The following is a 25,674-nucleotide window of genomic DNA, read 5'->3' as shown; positions in this document are numbered from 1 at the left end:
GCATTTAGGCCTTTGACCCATTTTGTGGTATTTTTGTATAGTGTTAGATAAGGATCTAACTTGATTCTCTTGCATGTGGATATTCAATTTTCCCAGTACATTTATTGAAAAAATTGTCTTTTTCTAGATTTAATGGTCTTGACATTCTTATCAAAAATTGCTTGATCATACATGTGAGGGTTTATTTCTGGGATCTCTATTCTAATCCATTGGCCTCTTTTTATGCTAGTACCACAGTGTTTAGATAACTATAGCTTTGTGGTAAATTTGAAAGGAAGTGCAATTCCTACAACTTTATTCTTTTCAAAAATTGTTTTGGCTCTCTGGGGTTCCTCACAATTCCATGTGAATTTAAGGACAGGTTTTTCTACTTCTGCAAAAACATTCTTGGTATTTTTATACGGATTGCTTTGAGTTTGTAGATAAATTTGGATAGCATTGACATTTTAATGATATTAAAATTTCTAAACTAAGAACACAAAATGTGTTTCTGTTTACATTTATTTATGTCTTTTAAAATTTCTTTCAACAATATTTTGTAGTTTTTATTTTACAGGTCTTTTACCTCTCTGGTTAAGTTAATTCTCAAGTATTTTATTCTTATTGATATTATTATAACTGCAATTACTTTACAATTTCCTTTTCAGATTATTTATCATTAGTGTATAAAATACAACAGATTTTTGAAAGTTGACTTTATATCTTGCCACTTTGCTGAATTCATTTTTTGTTGTTGTTGTTTGAATGGGGTTTTTGGTGCATTATTTAAGGCTTTCTGCATCAAAATGACATCCTCTACAAAGAGAGGATGATGATTTTTCCTTTCCAATTTAGTAAGTTTTATTTATTTTTATTGCCTAAATTCTCTAGTTAGAACTTCCAGTACTACATTTAATAAAGTGTTATGTCAGATATTAGAGAAAAAGCATTCAGTCTTTCATCATTGAGCATGATGTTTGCTGTGAATTTTTCACATATCACTTTTATAATGTTCAAGTGGTTTTCCATCTTTTCCTAGTTTGTTGCATGTTTTTATCATGAAACAGTGATGAATCAACTGAATAATAATAATAATTTTTCTGAATCAACTGAAATAATCATGTTTTTTTTCCCTCTTTATGTTAATCTGGTATATTACATTGATTGATTTTCATATACTGAACCATTCTTGTGTTCCAGAAATAAGTCCCACTTGGTCACGGTGTTTAATTCTTGTAATATGCTGCTGAATTCTGTTTGCTAGTATTTGGTTGAGGGCTTTTGCTTCAATATTCATAAGAGATATTGATCTACAGTTTTCTATTTTAAAATTGCCTTCATCTGATTTTAGTATCAGAGTAATTCTGACATCGTAAAATGAGTTAGGAAGTGCTCCCTCCTCTTCATTTTTTTTTTAAGTTAGAGAAGAATTCATATTAGTTCTCTTTCAAAGGTTTGGTAGAATGCATCAGTAAAGCCATAAAGTCCAGGGCTTTTCTTTATCAGGAAATTTTTGATTACTGATTCTAGCACCTTATTAGTTATAAATCCATTTATTTATTTATTTTTTTAATTTCTTCATGATTCTGTCTTGGTATGGTTTGTGTTTCTAGGAATTTGTCCATTTCACCTAAAATTATTTAGGTTCTCTTCTAATCATTTTTCTTTCTATAACATCAGTAGTAATGTTCTTACCTTCATTTATCTTAGTAATTTGAGTCCTTTTTTTTTTTCTTAGTCCATTTAGATAAAGGTTTGTCAATTTTGTTATCTTTTCAAAGGATAACATATTTTTTATTTTGTCCATTGTTTTTTCTATCCTAAAATTCATTTACCTCTGTCTTTTTTTTTAATTTTTTTAATATAATTTTTTATTTTTTATAAACATATATTTTTATCCCCAGGGGTACAGGTCTGTGAATCACCAGGTTTACACACTTCACAGCACTCACCAAAACACATACCCTCCCCAATGTCCATAATCCCACCCCCTTCTCCCAAACCCCCTCCCCCCAGCAACCCTCAGTTTGTTTTGTGAGATTAAGAGTCACTTATGGTTTGTCTCCCTCCCAATCCCATCTTCTTTCATTTACCTCTGTCTTAATCTTTATTTCCTTTCCTCTGCAACCTGTGAATTTAGTTTGATTTTTTCTAGTCCCTTGTTAGATTAATTTGAAATCTTATTTAACTTAAGCATTAGAACTAGAAATTCCTCTTTAACATTGCATTTTTGTGACCCATAAATTTAATTGTATTATATGTCTTTTCATTCTTTTCTAAGCATTTTCTAATTTCTCAGTGGTCTGACAATAGAGTAAGGTAATAAAAACAGATCATTCCTGCTTACCCTAGATTATATTTAAAACAAAGGCTGACATAAGCTATGCTGATAACAGAAATATTTAAAAATACAAAAACAGAAGCATACACATTGCCTTGAATAAACAAGAAGTCATAGAACCATCTCTTTATTGGTACTACAGTTTTTGTATCTCAATATAATTAAGATTTGACCTGGCTGAAAGTTTTTTGTTTCGTTTCGCTTCATTTTGTTTTAAGAATAAGAGGAAGTGTCAAAAGAGATGTGGTAAAAGAGAAACTGCAGGAACCTTTGCCCTCAGAAACATTCTTATTCCACGGTTTCTTCACTTCCCCAGCTCTCCCTCTAAGCCAGGTACCGCTACTACGGGGTCACGCTTGCAGTTTGAATCTGCAAGGGCCACACGTTCCAAATCCAAATGGACAAGACCATTAACCAATCACAGAGCCAGGTTTCCTTTTCCCGAGTACAGTGATGTCTGCCCTATGGAAGACAATGATGAGCAGAAAGGGGCGGGCCAAGGGGAAAGGCGTTGGAAAGTACCACCTATCCAACAGCACTGGGATCTAGCTTTCAGCTTCTGTCTTTATATTGTCAAGATGTCTCTTTCTAAGAAGTTAACTTTGGACAAGCTAGATGTTAAAGGCAAGCGAGTCATCATGAGAGTAGATTTTAATGTCCCCATGAAGAAGAACCAGATTACAAATAACCAGAGAATCAAAGCTTCCATCCCAAGCATCAAGTACTGTCTAGATAATGGAGCCAGGTCAGTAGTTCTTATGAGTCATCTAGGTCGACCTGATGGTGTTCCCATGCCCGATAAATACTCACTAGAGCCTGTTGCTGCTGAGCTCAAATCCTTACTGGGCAAGGAAGTTCTGTTTCTAAAGGACTGTGTGGGCCCAGAAGTGGAGGAAGCCTGTGCCAACCCAGCTGCTGGTTCAGTTATCCTACTGGAAAACCTGCGCTTTCATGTGGAGGAAGAAGGAAAAGGCCAAGATCTTTCTGGAAATAAACTTAAAGCTGAACCAGATAAAATAAAAGCCTTCCGAGCATCACTCTCCAAACTAGGGGATGTCTATGTCAATGATGCTTTTGGCACTGCTCACCGGGCCCACAGTTCTATGGTCGGAGTGGATCTGCCCCAGAAGGCATCTGGATTCCTGATGAAAAAAGAGCTGGAGTATTTTGCCAAAGCCTTGGAAAACCCAGAGAGACCCTTTCTGGCTATACTTGGTGGAGCGAAAGTAGCAGACAAAATCCAACTTATCCAAAATATGCTGGATAAGGTCAATGAGATGATAATTGGTGGTGGAATGGCTTTTACCTTCCTTAAGGTACTAAACAACATGGAGATTGGTGCATCCCTCTTTGATGAAGAGGGGGCCAAGATTGTCAAAGATATCATGGCGAAAGCCAGTGAGAAAGGTGTGAACATTACCTTTCCTGTTGATTTTGTCACTGCTGACAAATTTGAGGAGAATGCTAAGGTTGGCCATGCCACTGTAGCATCAGGCATACCTGCTGGCTGGATGGCTTTGGATTGTGGTCCTGAGACCAATAAGAAGAATGTTCAAGTTGTGGCCCAAGCCAAGTTAATTGTGTGGAATGGTCCTGTAGGCGTATTTGAATGGGATGCCTTTGCTAAGGGAACAAAAGCTCTTATGGATGAAATTGTGAAAGCCACTTCTAGGGGCTGCATCACTATTATAGGAGGTGGTGACACTGCTACCTGCTGTGCCAAATGGAACACTGAAGATAAAGTCAGCCATGTGAGCACTGGAGGAGGTGCTAGTCTGGAACTCCTAGAAGGTAAAGTCCTTCCTGGAGTAGAAGCCCTCAGCAACCTATAACCGACAATTTTCTTTTCCGCTATTTCCTTTCCATAGGCTTTAATTCAACTTAGTGCTCTACATTACATCTTGACTTTTGTTAGAGTTTATGCCTACCAAGGCCTAGGCAATAACTAAGGGATTAGTTATCAGGAACTCTTATCATCAATACAACAACGCAACTCATTTTAGTTCTGTCATGCATTTGCCGCCTCTCTTCAAGATCTTAGTTGAATTTATGATTCATAGGTAGGATATACTCTTACATTGCATATTAAAGTGAGTTGAATAAGCTTAATCCCTGTTTTATATTTTACTCCAGATTTGTTATTGTTTTACTACTTGAAACATGGAAAATAAGACAAAACCCAAGTTGTTGGGGGAAGGTTGGAATAGAAGCTAACAAACTTTTAAACAATAAAAGTGCTCAAATAAATCAAGAAAAATATTTACATTTAAGAATTCCTGGGTAACAAAGCTCTGCTAAAAGGTCATTTCTTACTAAATAAGGAATAAAAGTAAGAGGTATTTATCAAACTCAAGAAGTTAAAAAAAAGGAAATAACTAAACCCAAGAAAGGAATTATGTCTGTGTGTGTGTGGATACACAAGAGAATATACATATGTGTCTGTGAAAATATACATGTGTGTCTGTAAGAATAGGAGCTACAGATCAAATCTGGGCTTTAAATAAAGAAGAAATTATTTTATTTTTAAAGCAGATATTGTTTAATAAATAGATAATACAACCACTGAATCTTAAAACTGGGTTTTAAAGATAAAAAAATATGTAAATAGTCATTAAAAAATATAAAAATTCTTTTGTATTAGAAGATAGAATAAGAAAATACTCAGAAATGTAGAAGAAATTAAAATACTTATTGGAAAATATTTTGTCTAGTTCTGTAGATAAAGAGCTGCCATAGGCAATGCTGTTAATTTAAGAGCAAAAATTCACAACTAAAAATCAATAGAGTCTATTACTAAAAGAAAGTGGAGGGGTCACAAAGACTGAGGGGACAGTAATGGCTTCTGATAGACTGTCACTCTGCCCCGCCTCTCCAACAGGTATAATCCAAGTCCAGTTACTACATCCCACTCAAAATTGGGTATCTCTGGGTGATGCATAATCTTTCCATGTGGTCCAGTGAGGAGCCCAACAGTCTAGTGAACAGAAAAGTGCAGTCATTTATTTTTCTCCTACCTCTGACACCCATTCGGAACATACAATGGTGGAAAAGAAATAGAAAAGCAGCAATTAAAAATCCTGACCTAAAAAAGTCATTAGTTCATTGCAGTTGTGAAATAAATGATACTGGCTCAGAATTTCAAAAGCCCCCCTGAACCAGCAGTGAAAGGACTTTCGTGGTTAGGCTTGGTTTGCTCTCTGGGAGGAAGTTTCTTATTCGTTGTCCTTTTTTGGCCCCATGTTTTGTCACCTGGGAAATTTTCCTTGTTTCCTCATCTTCCCTGACATCTGCCAAAGCAGATGTTGGGGTGTTGGGCCACATTGGGCTACTGCACAGCTTTCTTGGCTTCCTCTCTGCTGAGGCAGTGTTAAGAAATCAAGGATTTCTTCATTTATCACACAGTTGAAAACCTCTGAAGGCCAAGCTACTGTCTTTTTAACTTTCTGAAGAATCAAGTTCCCTGTGTAAAAGCAGCTCACTCAAAAATATCTTCTAATGATGTTTCTTCATCCTCTGACTCTTGCTTGTAATTAATTGGTGGCTTTGTTGGGCTTACTTTCCCTTTCTTCATTTTCTTATAACCTTCTAAAAAAGTAGGCAGGAGTGGGAAGGCAACACCAATAACTTGATTATTTATCTTTGACCTCTTCATATTTTTGGCTGAGGAGTCTGAATGGGACGCTTTTGAGTAAAACTATTATAATCTTTCTTTTGTGGTTTGTGAGATTAAGACAGTTAATTTTTCCAACTCTGAGAAAACTCAGGTGCCTGATGTATTGGTTAACCTAAAATAGGTTTCAGGCAACAAGGAGATTGTCCAATATTTCCTGGATATGTTCATTTTTAAAATTGTGGTATTTTGCTTAAAACAGCATGTTACATCCCAAACATACTGATATTTTGCCTCTTTCTAAACACTTTTCCCATAGCTTTAGGCTCTATAGGAATGTGTTCTGCCTACTACAATACCATAGACAGCAGTTTTACCAAATGCTAAAAATTTGAATTTTTAAATTTTTAAATTTAAATTTAAAAATAAAAATTATCAGCACCTTCTAGCTTTCCAATGCCATGGTTTTTGAGGGTTTTTTTTTTTAAGGCATCTCACTTAGAGTTAACAATTTCTACATTAGTTAGTCTCTAGACTAGTGGTCTTCACAAGGGACAATTTTTTTTTAAAGATTTTATTTATTTATTTGACAGATCACAAGTAGGCAGAGAAGCAGGCAGAGAGAGAGGAGGAAGCAGGCTCTCTGCTGTGCAGAAAGCCTGATGTGGGGCTCAATTCCAGGACCCTGAGATCATTATCTAAGCTGAAGGCAGAGGCTTTAACCCACTGAGCCACCCAGGCGCCCCCATCAGGGACAATTTTTACTTATACAGGGCATTTGCCAAAGAATGGAAACATCTTTGTTAATCACAGCTGAGATGAGAAGAGGTACTATAGGCATCTTGTAGCTATGGATAAGGGTGCTACTAAACAACAGATGACACATAGCATAACCTTCACAATAAGATACCATCTAGCCCAAAATATCAACAAAAATGTGCCTTTCTTTCTTATGTGACATTCCAGGGTCATGGGAAAGTAGCCACGTCTTGAGTTTATCCAAGGACTCAGGCTAGCAAAATGGCTCTGTTAGCAAGAAACCCAGCTTCCATCTCTATAAGCAGGAAGATCAATTCAGTTGTTGATGTTTTCCAGGCAACTAGGTAGAGAAAGAGGAATCCAGAGCAAGCACCATGTCTTTGTGAAAGAGAACTGGAAGTTCTTATGGCCTGAACTTAGCCAAATGATCATATCGAGCTCATAGGGAACAAGAACAATGCATTCTTTGACTGGGTGATTATGGGCTTAGTTAAACTATTACTGGGGTGCCTGGGTGGCTCAGTAGGTTAAGCCTCAGCTCAGGTCATGATCTCAGGACCCTGGGATCGAGCCCCGAATTGGGCTCTCTGCTCAGCAGGGAGCCTGCTTCCCCCTCTCTTTCTGCCTGTCTTTCTGCCTACTTGTGATCTCTGTCGGTCAAATAAATAAATAAAATCTTAAAAAAAAACTATTACTAAAAAGACAGTAAAGGTGAATTTAATACAGCATCAAACAGAAAGACCTATTAAAAATCTTAAAAGGCACCAAAAGATCTTGGAGATCATGCTTTTGTACATATTTTTTAAAAGATTTTATTTATTTATTTGATTGAGAGAGAGATCACGAGTGGTATGAGGGGCAGGGGGAAAGCAGACTCTCCATTGAGCAAGGAGCTTGATTCAGGGCTTGATCACATGACTCTGGGATCATGACCTGAGTTCAAGGGAGACCCTTACCTGACTGAGCCACTCAGGTGTCCCTTTTGTACCTGATTTAACCTAAGATAAAGAAGAATTTTTAAAGAATAAGTACACATCATGGGGAAACAATTATATAAGAAATTAAAATGAGTTAAGAATACAATAATATGAGATTGAAAATAAGCAGACAAAAGGTTAATAAAAAAAGGTGACAAATTCAAGTACTGCTAGTACAGAATATCTGATGGTGTTAGAACAGTTAAATAAAATAAATGAAACTGTAGGGAAAAGAATCAGTGCCTTGAAAAATCCGAACTTAGTAAAGATCTACAAGTTAAGAAATAATTGCTTGTGTGTGTGTGAATATATATACACATACTTACATATCACATACGTACACATATAACACACACACACACACAAATATTTTGGAGGCAACGAAGTGGTTCAGTTGGTTAAACACCTGACTCTTGATTTCAGCTCAGGTCATGATCTCGGGGTTGTGAGATTGAGCCCCATGCTTGGGATTCTCTCCCTCTCCCTTTGCCCCTTCCCCTCATACTTCCCCTCATACTTTCTCTTTTTCTCTCAAAAAAAAAATTATATATATGTATATACATATATATATGTATACATATATATATAGTTGTAATTGAAATTTTATTTTATTAATTTTATTTTATTGTTTAAACTTATTTTTATTTTTTAAGGTTTTTATTCAAATTCCAGATAGTTAACATGCAGTGTAATATTAGTTTCAGGTATAAAAATTTAGGGATTCAACACTTCCATACAGCACCCAGTGCTCATCAGAGCAAGTGCATTCTTTAATCCCCATCACCTATTTCACCTATTTTTATAGTCACTTTTTGTAATTATGTACCTTAAAAATACTTAAAAGTTTTCTACTTATTAAAACTAATTCAAAGTAGAAACTTAAAATTAAGGTGTTACCACAAGATGGTGGTCTATTTAAAGAAGCATGCATACATTTATTGGTCTATAATTAGATAAACAACTAATTGCCCAGAAAATCTTCAGTTCTTAAACCAAGCCATCAGCAAATAAAGCCTCTAGCTATGCTACAGAAAGATGATATGTCCCATCAGAACGAAAAAGGCAGTATAGATTTGTAGTGAGGAATGCCCAGTAATGGGTTCTCAGAAGCTTGGGATTAAAAATACATCAGGTAGACTAGAGGTCTCAGATGTATGCTGTTAGAGCAATGTGTGTGCTTCCCAGTCAGCAGCAGCAACACCCAGAAACTTGTTAGAAAACTTGTTAGAAATGCAGATTACTGAGACGTCGGGGTGGCTCCATTGGTTGGACGACTGCCTTCGGCTCAGGTCATGATCCTGGAGTGTCAGGATCAAGTCCCGCATCGGGCTCCCAGCTCCACGGGGAGTCTGCGCCTCTCTTTGGCCTTCTCCTCGCTCATGCTCTCTCTCACTGTCTCTGTCAAATAAATAAATAAAATCTTTAAATAAAATAAAATAAAGAAATGCAGATTACTGGGGTATCCTTAAAACCTACTGAATCACAACCGCTGGGGGTTGTTGTCTGCTTTGACAAGTTCTTCAATGTGTTTCTTTCATTTAAAATTTGAGAACCATTGGTATAGAACAAAGATCACTAAAAGGAAACAGAAAAATGGGCAAAGGATGTGGGCGTTTTACTATAAAAGGAAAAAGAAATGACCAATAAACATGTGAAGACATTTAAAAAAACAAAAGGAAACAGGAATTGTTCTAAGAATAATCATGTCACTATCTAGCTTTAACTATGGCAAATCATTTTCACTTCTCTGGATTTTTTCATTTGAAAAATGATATCTATATATAATCTGAGATTATTTCTAGTTCCCAAATTATGTCTCTGAAACCCTGATTGGTATACTTGAGACAATAGGCTACAATTTTTATCTAAGTATCTTGCCAAATAGAGAAAAGTGGCTCAGAAGCTAATAGACAAATGACATAGAGGTCTAAATTAAAAGAAAACAAACAAACAAAACAAAACAAAAACAAAAACAAAAACAAAAACCAAGAACACCAGAACACCAGAACTTTGGCTCTCTGGCCATCCATTCCTTTTGCAATTTGACTCTTACTTCCTATGTATGAAAGCCGATGTCCCCAAAACTACAGTGTCTGAGAACGTAAAAATATATAAATAGAATGAAATAGATTCAATTACTTTTTACCTTATTAGATTCATTTAGATAAAAGGAAGGTAAATCTGAAGTTTGTGTCTATAGGAGAAAATTGATAGTTCAGGAAGAGCTGCACATTTAAGGGTCTAGTTTGTTTTTTTGTTTGTTTCTTTGAAGCTATCATTTGATTGCTAGTGCAGATAGTAAAAAATAATCATAGTATATTCTTGTACAGTTTAAATTGGTCATTGATCATTTTTTCAATCAAGAAAATTTTATCTACAATTTATTGAGAACTTACTTTAACCCCTGGACTAAGCACTTCATCAGGTGTAAGTCATTTAATCCTTACAACTATACTACCAGGTAAAGTCATCCCATTAACAAGTAAAAAATGTTAAGCTGAGAGAGAATGAGCATCTTGTCTAGGATTGAGTACTGGAGATTATAGCCTGTGCTTAACCATTATGGAGAACCATCCCATAGGATCTTTATTTAAAATATATATATATATATATTATTTAGTTAGTTAGTTTTTTTTAAAGATTTATTTATTTGAGAGGTGTGGGAAGGAGCAGAGGGAGAGAGAAATCCTGAAGTGGACTCCCCACTGAACATGGAGCCTGACCTGGGGCTCTGTCCCAGAACCCTGAGATCATGACCTAAACCAAAATCAAGAGTCAGGTGCTCAACTGACTGAGGCACCTGGGTGCACCTCAGAGGGTCTTTTTTCATTCAGGCAGGCTAAAACAATGATCCACAAAGATTTTTAGAGATGTGAGAGAAAAAATTAAGAAGCTATATTCTTGAAACTAATATTGTGTATCAATTATACATCAATAAAAAATAAAAATAAAGCATAAAAATATGTCATATATATAGATACATATATATGTATCTATATTTTTCTACTATATTTTGTTTTTCAATATTTCCTATAAGTTTTGATAATAACTGATCATTTTTGTTCATATGGCTCCATTGAGAGAGGTTTTATTTTTTGTTCTGGGGGGAAAATTACCTTTTTTTTTTAAATTTTTTTTGAAAAATTACCTTTTGAGATTGCCATTACCTTTATAATTTTTTGAGAATGGAGGCGTCCACTGTTTGTGAAAAATAAATTTCTCGTTAAAATATTCTCAGACTAGTCCCCTTGAGGTTAATAATTTCTTTTAAACATCACCACATAAGTATGAGCAAGGTTTTTAATGTAGAAATACCAGAAACTAATGTAACATTGTGTGGCAAGTATACTTCTGGAGAAATAGTGGACTTTTTACAGTATTTATAATATTTAATGCTTGAGTGTAGAGATTCAAGAAAATATAAAATTATCTCTGCACCGTCCTTTTGGTGCCTTAATTAAAGAAGGCTTTCCCTGATACCTATAATTTAGATTACCCTTTTGCAGAGTCCTTAGAGGTTTTACATCTTGAAACAATTCACCATTCAAGATGGGCAAGAGACACTGCAGAAACTTAAGGAAGGCAAATCAGCACAGAGTTTCAATGAACACAAAATCAGCAAGAATCTCAGAAAGATCATTTTTAGGAAAAAGTACACATCTGGCATTGGAGGATTCCCATAAAACTACATGGATCTACACTACTCTCAAAACTATTCACTAGTCCTGTTATCTTTACTGCATTTTGGAAAACACCATTGTCAGTGGTCCAAACTGATCTATTTCTGTTGCATACATGTGATTATGTCCACATGCGCATCAGTGAATGTTAACAAACCACTTATTTAGCTTCAAGAATTTAGATTCAGAAATGAATGCAGAATGGCAGAGAAAAAAACTACTTAGCAAACAGAACAGTCTTAGACTTAGTGCTTAGTGAGGAAACTGAAGATCTATAGGACGTGAGAAATTAGAATTGTTCCCTCCAAACTGACATAAACTATGCCTATGAATTTTTTGGAGTGCTAAAATATCCAAAATAAATAACTAGTTGTCCTCTAGGACTGTGTCCTGTGGTTCTAAGAAGTTCAAGATGATTGAGGTTTCCTAGGTTGGAAAGATCATTATAACTCATTATAACTAGTACAGGCTTGATTGCATGTTTAGGAGGACTAAGAATTTCAAATCTAAAGGTGATATTCAGCAGAAAATCTTGCCAACAAGACAGAAATAATTTGAAAGGAGGTGATCAAGAGTTATTATTTTGCAGGAGATATTCCAAACAGAAACCCACACTTCCACTATCGTACTTGGAGCAGGGTCACACTGAGAAGGTAAGCCAAACGTAGTTAAATATACCGAGATTCTGCAGACAGAGCCAAGACTACAGAGGGAACAAGATAAAAAATAACTGAGAGGCTTGAATGATACAAAAATGAATTTAGAGCATTTAGAACATTTACTCCTAACATGTCGATATTTGGGTTGTGAACATCTTGGAGGCACCCAGTGGTGTTTCAGAACTCATTCTTGCAATCACTTATAATAACATAAGCTATTGTTTCTTAGCTATATTATAAAATTTGTGTATAAAGTCATTAATGTGTATAAAGTCATTAATGTTGGTGTCATTTCATTTCGTTTCTTAGGTATGGAGATACTCTCTATTTCAGTAGTGGACTCCAAGTGGAACTAACTAAAGAAAACACTGTCTTTCTTCCTGAGTCAACCACACTGTTTAAATACTAGTATAATGATTTTATAGGACCACAGTATTACACACATCTGAAAACATGTTTATGCTAAACTAGGAAGTACCATTTATACCTCCTTTCCTTTTTACTGTATGATTTGCATTATATAACCGAGGCTGGAATGAACTAGATAGTATAGTATAATGTCAATTATATAGTTTGAGGCAACATTTCTGTCGGCAGAAATGCAGAAAAGTTGGTGTTTGCACTTCTCATATTTCTATCTAAACAGGAACAAAATATTCTAGAAGAGTAATGCCAGTAGTTCTTTGGAGGATATACCAAACTTGGAAAGTCCCAAAATAATGGCAAAATTCAGCCACGTTCACTAAACACATGGGAAAGGCCAGAAAAATATATAAAAGTGTATTTTTTGCAAGAATATGACATACTATTTTACCCGGTCAATAATTAATGATTATGGTTCAAAAAATCACAAGGCTTCCAAGCTCAAGGACATTTTCTACAGCTGGGACAAGAATGAGACTAAAGAGGGAATCAAATCAGACAATTATTTGTCTAGAGCTTCAGATTGACATATATAAAAAACAGTTTATTCATTTATTTACACAATAGAATTTTCAAAGAATTTGAAAAGAATTTTCAATAACTGGAAATTATCCTTATTTAAAAGTAGAATAATTAATATGAAGAATATCATATTCTGAAGACAATCTTCATTATTTTTCTTTTGTGTTTTACCACCAGTTCTTAAAATATTTTTATTTGAATAAAAACAAATTATGTAAATAACATTTTTTCTGATTTTAAAAATAATGTATAGTGGATGGGACTGGAAGAGATTATGCTGAGTGAAATAAGTCAAGCAGAGAGAGTCAATTATCATATGGTTTCACTTATTTGTGGAGCATAACAAAAAGCATGGAGGACATGGGGAGTTAGAGAGAAGGGGGTTGGTGTAAATTGGAAGGGGAGGTGAATCATGAGAGACTATGGACTCTGAAAAACAATCTGAGGGGTTTGAAGTGGCGGGGGGGTGGGAGGTCGGGGTACCAGGTGGTGGGTATTATAGAGGGCACGGATTGCATGCAGCACTGGGTGTGGTGAAAAAATGATACTGTTATGCTGAAAATAAATAAATTTTTAAAAATTTATATAAAAAATGCATAGTTTCTTTATCATGTGCAATGAGTACTATATGTTAATAACATGCTACCAATTAAATAATGTTTAGGAAAACTCAGGATTTAAAAGCAAAATATGTAATGAAATTAATAGACTATCTGTGAGTTAGGCATCCCTTAGCTGAATCTCTGATTCTACTGTCTACACAGGACCAGAATGAACAAGAAAACTGGGAGATACTTGAACCTTTGTCCCATACCACCTCTTTTAAAACTTTAAAATCATTAGCTCCTGTCAACTTTCTAATAATACAATACAGGCTGTCTTGCTAGAGTTAGAGATCATACTCAATCTTATTTGGATACCATCTCAAGCAAAGTGTCACACAAATTCTACACAGCCTCCTGAATTACTGTTTCTTTTTCTAACCTATCCTATGGTCCCCATTACCTCTTCAAGAATAAGGTTTGCAAGGTTGTTTAAAACACCAGAGACTCTGTGAAATGTGTAAACCTGGCAATTCACAGACCTGTACCCCTGGGGCTAATAATACATTCTATGTTAATTAAAAAAAAAAAAAAAACAGAGACTGAGGGTGTGCCTGGACATGTGCTGGGATCCCAAGATAATAGGTAAATGTACTGGGATGCTCCCTCAATTCCATTCCATATGTAAAGGATTGGACAACAACCCAAAGCAGAGAATGGGAACTGGGCCCATACAGGAACTGGTTTGGCTTGAGCACTCTTCCAAAGTGGCACTGAAGACCATTCCAGGTATAGGAAGGAGCCTTATAATTTTCACTTCAAAACACAGTGGTCCTCTGAGACTTATGTCATAGCACAATTATTTTAACAATGCATTTACAAATAATGCTGAGTTCACGTTTAAGAAATTCTTACTTTTCATTTCTTCAGTTTGCCAGTCTTTAATTTGTCTTGCTACATAATCATAAATTCATTAAGTTTATTTACCTCTTTCTTTGATCATATACTGATTTATCAGGTTCCTCATTAACTATCCCAACTTTATTTTGTTCTGGTGTCCATCTATACAACTGTTCTTTCATTACCTATACTCTTTGTACTGAATGGTTGATGATGTTCCTATTCTTTTAACTCCAAATGTATCCTCAAAATAGGCTGAGATTGACAATTTCATTAAGTCTTCTGGTATAGCCACACATCACAATTTTTGTATTGAAATATGTGTAATTAATTATGAATAACTTTATTTTCCTGTTACATTATACATGGGCATTATTAATAACAATCTCCTAAAAAATTATGCCTAGAAATATGGTTGATACTATTTTTAGACATGGGCTGGCAGGGTTCCTGCCCCATGGATGTATTTTAATTGGGTCTCAAGGGTGCTCCTGTGGTATACAGTAACACCCTTGAAAATATCTAAGTTTCCCAGAAGTGTGGGTCCCAGTACTTATTATTCCCCTTTGGGCTGCTCTCCAATGCTTAGCCCCATACATGGGGTATAGGTGTCCCCTAAAGAAACACAACTGAACCCATAGGGTCCCTTACGCTCCATGGCAAGGCCTTAGTTCCAGGTGAGCTGCCTGGTGAATAGATAGCTCCCACCTGTCAGTGTAGTATTTTTTTTTTTACACGATCAAATGATATTGGGCCAATAAAATGGTGTTTACATGCTGATTTAGGTAAGCTGAATGGTTTATGTAGAAAGGGGTCCCACACAAAGTATTTTATCAGGGCTTCACATACTCTAGGGGAAACCTTCCCTGGATATGTTATTCCCTGAATTTCTTTTAAAATAATAAAGGAGATGTTAAAAAAAAAAAAAAGATTTTTGTGATGAAAGGGAAGCATTGGGAACAAAGAAAACAAACTTCTAGTTATAAAATAAGTAATTAAAGGAGATATAATGTACAAAAAAAATAAACAAACAAAATGGGAGCATTGGGTCCAATAGGGTTAAGAACCATTGTATCAGACTATGCATTACTGAAATTTCTGTAAGAAGGTTTTGCTTCTTATTTGTTCAGTCTTTTTTTTTTTTTTTCCCAACGCCCAAAGTGGTCAAATTGTGCATTGATTTTTTCTTATTTTATTTTTTTTTCAGTATTCCAGAATTCATTGTTTATGCACCATACCCAGTACTCCATGCAATACGTGTCCTCCATAAGTCCCACCACCAGGCTCACCAAACCCCCACCCTCTTCCCCTCCAAAACTCTCAGTTTGTTTCTCAGAGTCCAGTCTCTCATGGTTTATCTCCCCCTCCGATTTCTCCCAACTTACTTCTTTTTACCATCTCCCAATGTCCTCCATGTTTTTCCTTATCCTCCACAAATAAGTAAAACCATATGATAATTGACTCTCTCTGCTTGACTTATTTCACTCAGCAGAATCTCCTCCAGTCCAGTCCATGCTGATACAAAAGTTGGGTATTCATCCTTTCAGATGGAGGCATAATACTCCATTGTATATATTGACCATATCTTCTTTATCCATTCATCCGTTGAAGGGCATCTGAGTTCTTTCCACAGTTTGGTGACTGTGGCCATAGCTGTTACAAACATTGGGGTACAGATGGCTCTTCTTTTCACTACATCAGTATCTTTGGGGCAAATACCCACTAGTGCAATTGCAGGATCATAGGGAGCCCTATTTTTAATTTCTTAAGGAATCTCCACACTGTTTTCCAAAGTGGCTGCACCAACTTGCATTCCCACCAACAGTGTAAGAAGGTTCCCCTTTCTCCACATCCTCTCCAACACTTGTTTACTGTCTTGTTAATTTTGGCCATTCTAACTGGTATAAGGTGGTGCCTCAATGTGGTTTTGATTTGAATCTCCCTGATGGCTAATGATGATGAACATTTTTTCATATGTCCATTAGCCATTTGTATGTCTTCTTTGGAGAAGTGTCTGTTTATACCTTCTGCCCATTTTTGGATGTGATTGTTTGTTTTGTGTGTGTTGAGTTTGAAGAGTTCTTTATAGATCTTGGATACTAGCCTTTTGTCTGTAGTGTCATTTGTGAATATGTTCTCCCATTCCGTGGGTTGCCTCATTGTTTTGTTGACTGTTTCCTTTGCTGTGCAGAAGCTTTGATCTTGATGAAGTCCCAAAAGTTCATTTTTGCTTTTGTTTCCCTTTGCCTTTGGAGATGTATCTTGAAAAAAGTGGCTGTGGCCAATGTAGAAGAGGTTACTGTCAATGTTCTCCTCTAGGATTTTGATAGATTCCTGCGTCACATTGAGGTCTTTTATCCATATTGAGTTTATCTTTGTGTATGGTGTAAGAGAATGGTTGTTTCATTCTTCTACACATAGCTGTCCAATTTTCCCAGCACCAGTTATTGAAAAGACTGTCTTTTGTCCACTGTATACTTTTTCCTGCTTTGTCAAAGATTATTTGACCATAGAGTTGAGGGTCAATATCTGGGCTCTCTACTCTGTTCCACTGGTCTATGTGTCTATTTTTGTGCCAGTACCATGCTGTCTTGGTGATCACAGCTTTGTAGTAAAGCTTGAAATCAGGCAACCTAATGCCCCCAGTTTTGTTTTTCTTTTTCAACATTTCCTTAGCAATTCAGTGTCTCTTCTGGTTCCATACAAAGTTTAGGATTGTTTTTTTTCCAGCTCTTTAAAAAATGCCAGTGGAATTTTGATTGGGATGGCATTGAAAGTGCAGATTGCTCTAGGCAGTATAGACATTTTAACAATGTTTATTCTTCTGATCCATGAGCATGGAATGCTCTTCCATCTTTTTGTGTCTTCTTCAATTTCTTTCATGAGTGTTCTGTAGTTCCTTAAGTACAGATCTTTTACCTCTTTGGGTAGGTTTGTTCCCAGGCATCTTATGGTTCTTGGTTCTATAGTAAATGGAATCGATTCTCTAATTTCTCTTTCTATATTTTCATTGTTAGTGTATAAGCAATGGATTTCTGTACATTGATTTTGTATCCTGCCACATTATGAATTGCTGTATGAGTTCTAGTAGTTTGGAGCTGGAGTCTTTTGAGTTTTCCATATAAATTATCATGTCATCTGTGAAGATAATGAGTTTGAGTTCTTCATTGCCCATTTGAATACTTTTTATTTCCCTTTGTTGTCTGATTGCTGTTGTTAGGACTCCTAGTACTATGCTGAACAAGAGTGGTGAGAGTGAGCATCCTTGTCATGTTCCCGATCTCAAAGGGAAGGCTGTCAGCTTTTCCCCATTGAGGATGATATTCACTGTGGGTTTTTCATAGATAGATTTTATAAAGTTGAGGAATGTTCCTTCTATCCCTATACTTTGAATCACTTTAATCAGAAATGGATGCTGTATATTGTCAAATGCTTTTTCTGCATCAATTGAGAGAACCATGTTATTCTTCTCACTTCTCTTATTGATTCATTCTATATGCAATCTTATTAAAGATATCAGGGAAAGTCAGAGCATGAGGACTAAAGTTTCTGAGTATAAAGTCTCTAAGGAGAACATAATCACTGCTCTTCCCTTCATACCAGGAATCCTAGAAATTCCCTTGCAAATAGAGCCAAATCATGAAATGGGCCAAGAATTCTTTCTACAAGGTACAGCATTGGCATCTGCCAGGGGACTCTATTCTCCTGGTTGAAGACCTCAATATTCAAAATGTAACTATATATTAGTGAAATCCATGAGCAAGATCTGCTTTGGAGCAATGTGAAGAGAAAAAAGCTAACATAACCCTAGTAAAACAAATTATAAAAAGTTAAAAACCCACACTGTATAGAATAGTTCCAAGTGCAGAAAATTTCTTGTCTCTGTGTAAAGTTACAAGAAGGACTGTGCTTACTCATGTTAAGAACAGGGTTAGAAATCAGATGATAGGTGGCTCCTGGGTAGCTCAATTGGTTAAGCATCTACCTTCTGCTCAGGTCATGATCTCAGGGTCCTGAAATGAAGTTCTGTATCAGACTCCCTGCTTAGTGGGGAGTCTGCTTCTCCTTCTCATTCTCCCTCTGTGCCCCCTCTCTCTCAAGTAAATAAATAAATCAGATAATAGTTAATGCCCTTTTTAAAAATGCCTTTTTAATTACTAAAATATGATTTTACTTAAGTTCTGATGTATTTCACAGTGAGACCTTATTCTTTTGCAACTTATAATTGCAAAACAAATCCAGAATCAGTTAGATGCATTCTAACACTTCTGGTTTAGGGCTGGCTGCAACCTCAGAAGAAAAGTGCCAAGGGCCAAGCCATGTTCAGCCAAGTGTCTAAAGATTAAAAATAAAGAAGAACTCTTCTTTCATACAATTAATGATGGAAGGTCTGAAAAATTAATTATAGATAAAACTGTCACATATATTGTACTTTTAGTGTTTTCTCAAGAGGAAGGAAAATCTTTATTAAGCATATACAATTGTACTTATAATAATGATGACGATAATCATAAGAGTTTTCATGTCTTAAACTATGTTCTGAAAAAGATTTACATGTTTAATTCTCACAACCACTCCGTGAAATATGTACATAATTTACCCCAGTTATAGAAAAAAAAAAAAAAAACTAAAGTATGGAGTTAGTGGTTGGTGGTCGAACTGAGAAGAGGCTACACCAGAGTTGTATGGAAGGTGGAACATTTGGTGTTCTGCAGTGGGAAAGGAATTTCAATCTCCATCCATGAAAATGTGCAATTGTGATAATTGCCATTCACCTAATGTTGCTGATATTTTACCTATAGATCACACAACTTAAGTCAGGGTACTCCAATATGTCACAGAAGACAAACCATTAAATTTGGAGATGAGAGTATGCTTCAACTTCCCACTTCTTCTATTTATTACTGTATGATCTTAAAACTTTATTTTATTTTTCTGAGCCTCCATTTTTTATGAAATGGAGAGAACAACACTTTTCCATCACGGAGGTTCAAAAATTCAGATGATGTATGTATGTAGGGTGCTTTGTGAACTGTTAAGTGCTAAACAAATGTGGAAAATCAATATGTATTTCTGACCTTCTCCTCTCATCCACACATTTCCAGTACTTTCAACATCTTTTCATTTTCTCAAATATGACATTTTTAATACCAGGTTTGACTAGTCACTTATCCAACAAATTTATATTCAGCCTATATGTGCAGAAGAGTCTACAGGAGTCAGTAAAGTCCTTTCTAAAAAACTAATATTTGAGCTAAAAGCTGAATGACATGAGGCAGCTAGTCATGAAGCTATGACTAGGGGGTAGGACCAGGCTAGAGCAATCCAGGCAGAGAGCCCAGAAGGCATAAAGTGTCTAGTGTGGAAATGAACTTTTATCCTGAAGTGTTAGAAGTATCATGTGGCTAGAGCATCATCACGAGAGGGAGCGTGATTTTCATGGGAATCACATGTGCTATTAGCAGAAAAGAAGCCTTCTGAGTTTAGGGCTAATGGAGGGAAAGTCCAAAAAAAAAAAAAAAATCGGATTAGGCAATAAAATGAAGAGGAGCAATGGGTAATTTAAAAGTTGTCTCAGAACTAACCTTGAGAAACATGGGTAGAAAAGTCGTGTTCTACTCAATCTTTCCCTAGGCTTGGGGTGGGGATGGAGGTAGTATCCTTCAAGCATTAAAAGCACATGGATAAATAACTAAGAATAGCTGGAGATGCAACTCAAGGCAGAGAGAAATCTAGAATACTAGAGAACAGCATATGGTAATTATATCTATAAACTTGTCCAGCAGGCAGAACAGAAGTATCCTTACCCCAGGTAAGAAGGAAATTTGTCTAGGACAGTATCCCTTGAGTAAATAACATAATTTGAATCCACTCAAAGAGATTAGTATTAATTATTCATATGAGTAGACCTATAATTATAGTTTGTTTTCTAATCCCAGTCTAGGATCCTATTGGCCTAAAAACTTTTGCTTTTGCTTAAGATGAAATGAAATGAGCATAGGTCATTACAATTTTGTATAACTAGGGAGAAAAAATAAAATTTTGGACTAGAATTTATTTAACCTGATCAAGAGTGGATTGCTTTCACTCAGTATTCTAGAGACAATTTCTAACCTCAGAAAGGTAGAAATAATAATATAGACAACTGCAATTATTCTATAAGCTTCATATTAAAAGCAGATGAGGTATTTTCCTGAATGAGAGAATCAGAAATTTGGTTTCGTAGTCATAAGAACTGGGTTCTGCTGAGTCACAGGTGATCTTTAAACACCAGTGAATTATTAAAACTAGCATAGAAAGGTCACATGGCAAAGAGCAAGGAACTGTGCCAGGGGTAGCAAATCCACATAGGTCACTAAATGGATTTCTTTATTCCTTGGGCCTTAACTTAGAGGGATTAACATTTGACAAAGAACCATTTGCTTAAGGAACAATAAACCAGCAGGCCCAAGCAGCCATCAGTTGACCTTTGAGTAAACGTAATGAACTCAGAGAGTTCATTATGAGTGCACAAAAAGATTAGTTAATACTTAACACGGATTTGCATCCTTCTGGGACACAGATGATGACATTGTATGGTCTTGGAACCAAGCCCCAGGGAAGAACAAACTTTCAATTGTTACAAATCCAAGTCTATTGTGAGGAGCTAAAGCTTTTGGATTTACTGGTCTGAGTAGTATGGCTCTAAACTCCTCAAACTGATGTACAATGTTTTGAGATAATTCTCTTCCTTCTCTACCATTTGCTTACTAACCCAGTGTTGCCATTCTCCACTCACTTATGTCCTCATTTCTCTTCCTGTGCTTTGCTTTTGTTGGTGGCCTCATTGGGAACATGAATTACCCTTATCCCCAACCCTCCATATCCCTTACTCCTTCAAAGTTCAGCTTAAAATGCATCACATTCATGAAACCCTCACTGACAAATCTTAACCAACTTTTTAAAAAAAATTGTGTATTCTTTCCAACAAACATTCTTTATTTATTAATTCTTTCTTTATTTTTTTTTTTGTCAATATACGGTGACATATACTACATGCAGTAAAAGAGCTAAGAACTGGGGGCAAATATATTTGAAAATCCAAGGGTCAAGATTATTACTGTTTAAAAAGGAGATGAACATTTATATAAAAAGCCACATTTAAAAAATTATTGAGTTAGAGATATGTACAAAATAAGATGGGAGCATAGGAAACATATTGAAATATGCCTACAGGACCTACTGAAGACCATCACACACACAAAAAATTAAGCTAGGATACAAACAATAAGTAAGAATTTGGGAAGAATGTAAGTAGGGAAGGAGAGTGGTCCACAAAGTGGTACACAAGCATGAAGACATGGGAGAAGATGTGGCTTTTCAGAGCAGTGAAGCAGACTGGGAGTAGTTAGACCCTCGAGCACATGAGGTATGAAGGAGCCAAATCATGAAGAACTGTACATCATGAAAAGATTGTTCTAAGTGTATCACACAGACATGGACCCATTAGAGCTCTTTGAAGCCATAACAGGGGAGCTGGGTCCAAGAGGACATTGCCATGCCATGCCAGGTGTAGCCTTATCACCAGATTGTGAGAATGTCCACATGGGCTCTAAAGGCAGATGTTAAGAAAGTTCTGCAGTGGAGCAAGGAGCACTTGAAAGGGTAAGAGGAGTGGTAATTTGCTAACTGGTATTTCAAGTTTTCATTTACAATGGCTAAATAAGTGTTCCGTCTAACACTGTATAATTTCTTGTTCATGTCAATATTATTACGGCGTATATTTTATATTTTAGTCTGTTTATTATTATAGTTTAAATCATATAGAAACATGAACAAATTCCAAGCATGATAATAAAATGATCATTTATGCATCATTATTGTGACATCAGATGGGAAGACAGAATGGAAGAAAGACAAACATGGAGAGCAAAAGCAGTTATAAGGCCAACACCATGATCTAGAAGCTAAATGAAGGCTTGATCTAGAAGGTAAAGGAGGGCTTGATCTAGAACAGTGGTACTGGGAATGCAGTTGATGAGCTGGGAGTAGCAATAACTTGGAGGGAAAATCTGCTGTTCTAACTCGATATGGGTCAGCATAATATGGAGCTAACTGTCTAGGATACATTTCAAAATTTTTAGTCTGTCCTGGATTCTATATTCAAAATATTTGCCTTAGTATTCAGCTCTTACTAGAACAATAGTACTTCTTGGTCTAAGAAGTCCCTGATATACATAGCTTGCCCTAAACAATAATTTTTAATATTGTCCTCTTTTAGCTTCAAAGTATCATAAATTATATGGCCATTCTAACCAGCTTTAGAAAACTTTTCAAGTGACTCCCCATATGTATCGCCTTTGAAAGAGTTACTAAAATGTAAGAATCACTTAGGAAGCTTATAAAAAATGCTGAAATATGAACTCCACTTCCAGAGATTTTGATTCTGTATGTTGAGGATGAAATAAAGCGAAACAAAACATACAACAGTACACAAATGTATAAGCTTATTTCAAAAAAAAAAAAAAAATCAGTGTCCTTGTTAATTGCGATTGTATCATTAGCAATACTGGATGAATATGTCCAAATGGATTGTCTACTATCTTTTCTCTTTCACCCCACAGAAGATGGAATAATTTATACCTACAATAGATGCTCACTACATCATATATTGCTTTTATTGCTTAGGTATTCATGCATGTATTGAACAAAATAACCAAGAATTGAAGTGCTCCTGGGGAAATAATTATGACCTGACCATTTGTGTCATGCCACATAGAAAGCTTCAAGGACACTGTAATTATTCTCTTCTTGCAGCTTGTGAACTTAAGTGAGGACAACAGAAAGAATGACAAGATGGAGTGGGGGGAACTCAAGGAGATGAAGAGATTTAGTGAGTAATGTGTGAATTGCAGACAATTCCACATGCATTTTTTTTTTTTAAAAACCAACTTATAGAAACTGGCTAAAAAACAAAATCCTCCTTGAGAAATTGAAATTACTTTTGTATAATTGTCATGGTAATCTACATGGCTATGACTGTTCATTAAACTGCACCACTACCTGTGGTAACTAAATGGACTGGTACCATTGGAAAGAACACAAGATGTCAGGGCACCTGAGCACATTTTGAACATGACCGCTCTTTCTCAGGAAATGTAATAAAGTGATATGTGTCAGAGTCAAAGGACCCAGGCAGAGAAAAAGCAGAATGTGGACTGTCCTTGACTGAAATGATGAATGAAGCTCTAATGACACCAAGGCAGTGTCAGAGTTTTCAGAAATATTCCAGAGGACCCTGGGAACTATTACTTATTGCAGTGGAAAACCCTCTATCCTAACCAAGCTCTCTGCTTTGAATGACTTGGATTTAACGACATTTAAGAAGGACAGGATGAGCGTAAATGTGGTGGTATTCAGGCAGAAATAGCTGAGAGAGCAAACTGTCATGTCAGGATTGCACACATTTTAATATGTACAAAAAGAATGGCCTGTAGACAAAAGATTACTGTCTATGGGGGTGCCTTTCCCCATCCAGGGAAAAATAAATTATCTGTAATTTTAATCTGATGGACTAGTTTCTTATTGTGTAACACTGCCCAGTGACATCTACCTTTTCTAATCTGAAATTACAGTTTTATGAAATACCTACTTTCACACATCTTTTTTCTTATTCATAGATAAGTGACTTAATAGTCAAGAGAAAAAAAAAAGTATGGTTTTAAATCCAAACATTTTGACCCAATCACCCCTCAGTGCATCTTTGTCATCCATGCTCCACTACTCTGTCCCCAATGAATGATGAACAGTTGTGCTCTCTTTTAAGGGACTTTCAAACATAAAGGATGTCAAGCATCTATAAGTTAATATATTAGATACTATAGAGGCCCACTTAGCTTTTCTAAGCACTTCTGAAATCTCAAAATACAAAAAGTTTACTATGAAATTAGTAATGTATAATCACAAAAGTCTTTTTAAATTGTTTAACTGCTATGACCTATGAATCTTTATGTAAAGAAGTATGCACTCAGCAATGGGAAGCCCATATATGCTAGTGAAGAGGATAGAGGATGAACAAGCTATTTCCCCCTCACTCTCTTAGTCTTCCTGTACACCAGAAAAACCTTCCCTGGTAGGTTATTTTTTATCTTCCTCAACATCTTCTAAGACAAAGGAAAGAGCTACTAAAGATGATTATTTGCAACATGTCTTTATTTATGAAATAATGCTAATTTTAAAACGCACCTATGTCTATGGCCCTCAGTTTCTTAGCAAAAACACAGAGATGATCATTCATTTTCTTAATGGTCTCTGATAGAATTGGTCCATAAACACTTGAACTTCTTACTAAATTATACTGATTCTTTCCTATGACATCTAAAAGAAGAAATTTTTCTTATAAATACCCCGCATTAACTGTTCAACCAAATGAAATGCATTTATGGAAATATTTTATGTGTTCAGTAAATATTTTATGTGGTCAGAAAATATCACACTTGAGAGAAGATAATAAAAATGTTTATTTGTTAAGTATTACATGTCAGGGATTGTCTTAAAAGTTTTATGTACAATAAATTTTTTAATCATCAAAGCAACCTATCATATGAAAATCTACATTTTACAGAAGAGAAAAACTGGGGCTTGGAGAAGATTTCTTAAAGCTGACAGTTTCCAAAGATTCTGCTTTTAGTCAGTAAGCTATAGGTAGTTGTTTACTAGGAAGTGAAAGTCAGAGAGAGTTGGGCCAGGAGAGGTCAGCTTTCAGGTAGGAATCCTATTCATCTTTCCAGTGATTAGTTAGTTTCTGTGATCAGCACAGAAATGACAATACAGTTGTGATTGTGACTAAGATGAAAGGAGGGCTGGTCAGGGATGGAGAGAAGCTCTGCTTTATTTATTTCATGTTGCAGCCAACCCAGTTAGAGTAGAATGAGTAAAACCCAAGAATAGAAGATTAATTTTAAGGAAGAAGAAATGCAATATTCTCGAAACAAGATGTAGTGTTTAATAGCAATGGTCACTAAGATACTCTATTGCAAGTTCCAGCAGAATCATTGGAATGGATTTGAAATATAGAAACAGGAGCAAATGACTTCCTTTTTTAACATAAAGTTTATATATGCAAATAAGAACAAGATGAAAGGTACTCACTGATAAAGTTGGGAGGGATGGGTCATAAAGGACCAACAATGACAATGGTGGATGTCAGTATAGAAAAAGACAAACTAATCATGGCAGATGAGGGAACAAAGATGATTGCAAACTAACATTTTGGAAGATTAAGGTCAAACTGCCAATCCAAT

General features: G+C 35.7%; 1 protein-coding gene across 1 annotated transcript; it reads left to right on the top strand.

Moving 5' to 3' along the window:
• Positions 1–2,794: 2,794 nt before the first annotated feature.
• Positions 2,795–4,579, top strand: PGK2 (phosphoglycerate kinase 2). Its single transcript, XM_059176373.1, has one exon. It carries the CDS (start codon positions 2,899–2,901, stop codon positions 4,150–4,152), a length of 1,254 nt encoding a protein of 417 aa, XP_059032356.1. The 5' UTR covers positions 2,795–2,898; the 3' UTR covers positions 4,153–4,579.
• The last annotated feature ends 21,095 nt before the right edge of the window (positions 4,580–25,674 follow it).

Source organism: Mustela lutreola, chromosome 6, assembly GCF_030435805.1.
Source record: "Mustela lutreola isolate mMusLut2 chromosome 6, mMusLut2.pri, whole genome shotgun sequence".
In the NCBI taxonomy this organism is placed as follows: Eukaryota; Metazoa; Chordata; class Mammalia; order Carnivora; family Mustelidae; genus Mustela; species Mustela lutreola.
The sequence above is the reverse complement of the archived record's forward strand: the minus strand, read 5'-3'. Positions and strand labels throughout refer to the sequence as shown.

Coding starts and splice junctions, on each gene's coding strand:
- PGK2 (XM_059176373.1), top strand. CDS start 2,899: ATGTCTCTTTCTAAGAAGTTAACTTTGGACAAGCTAGATGTTAAAGGC.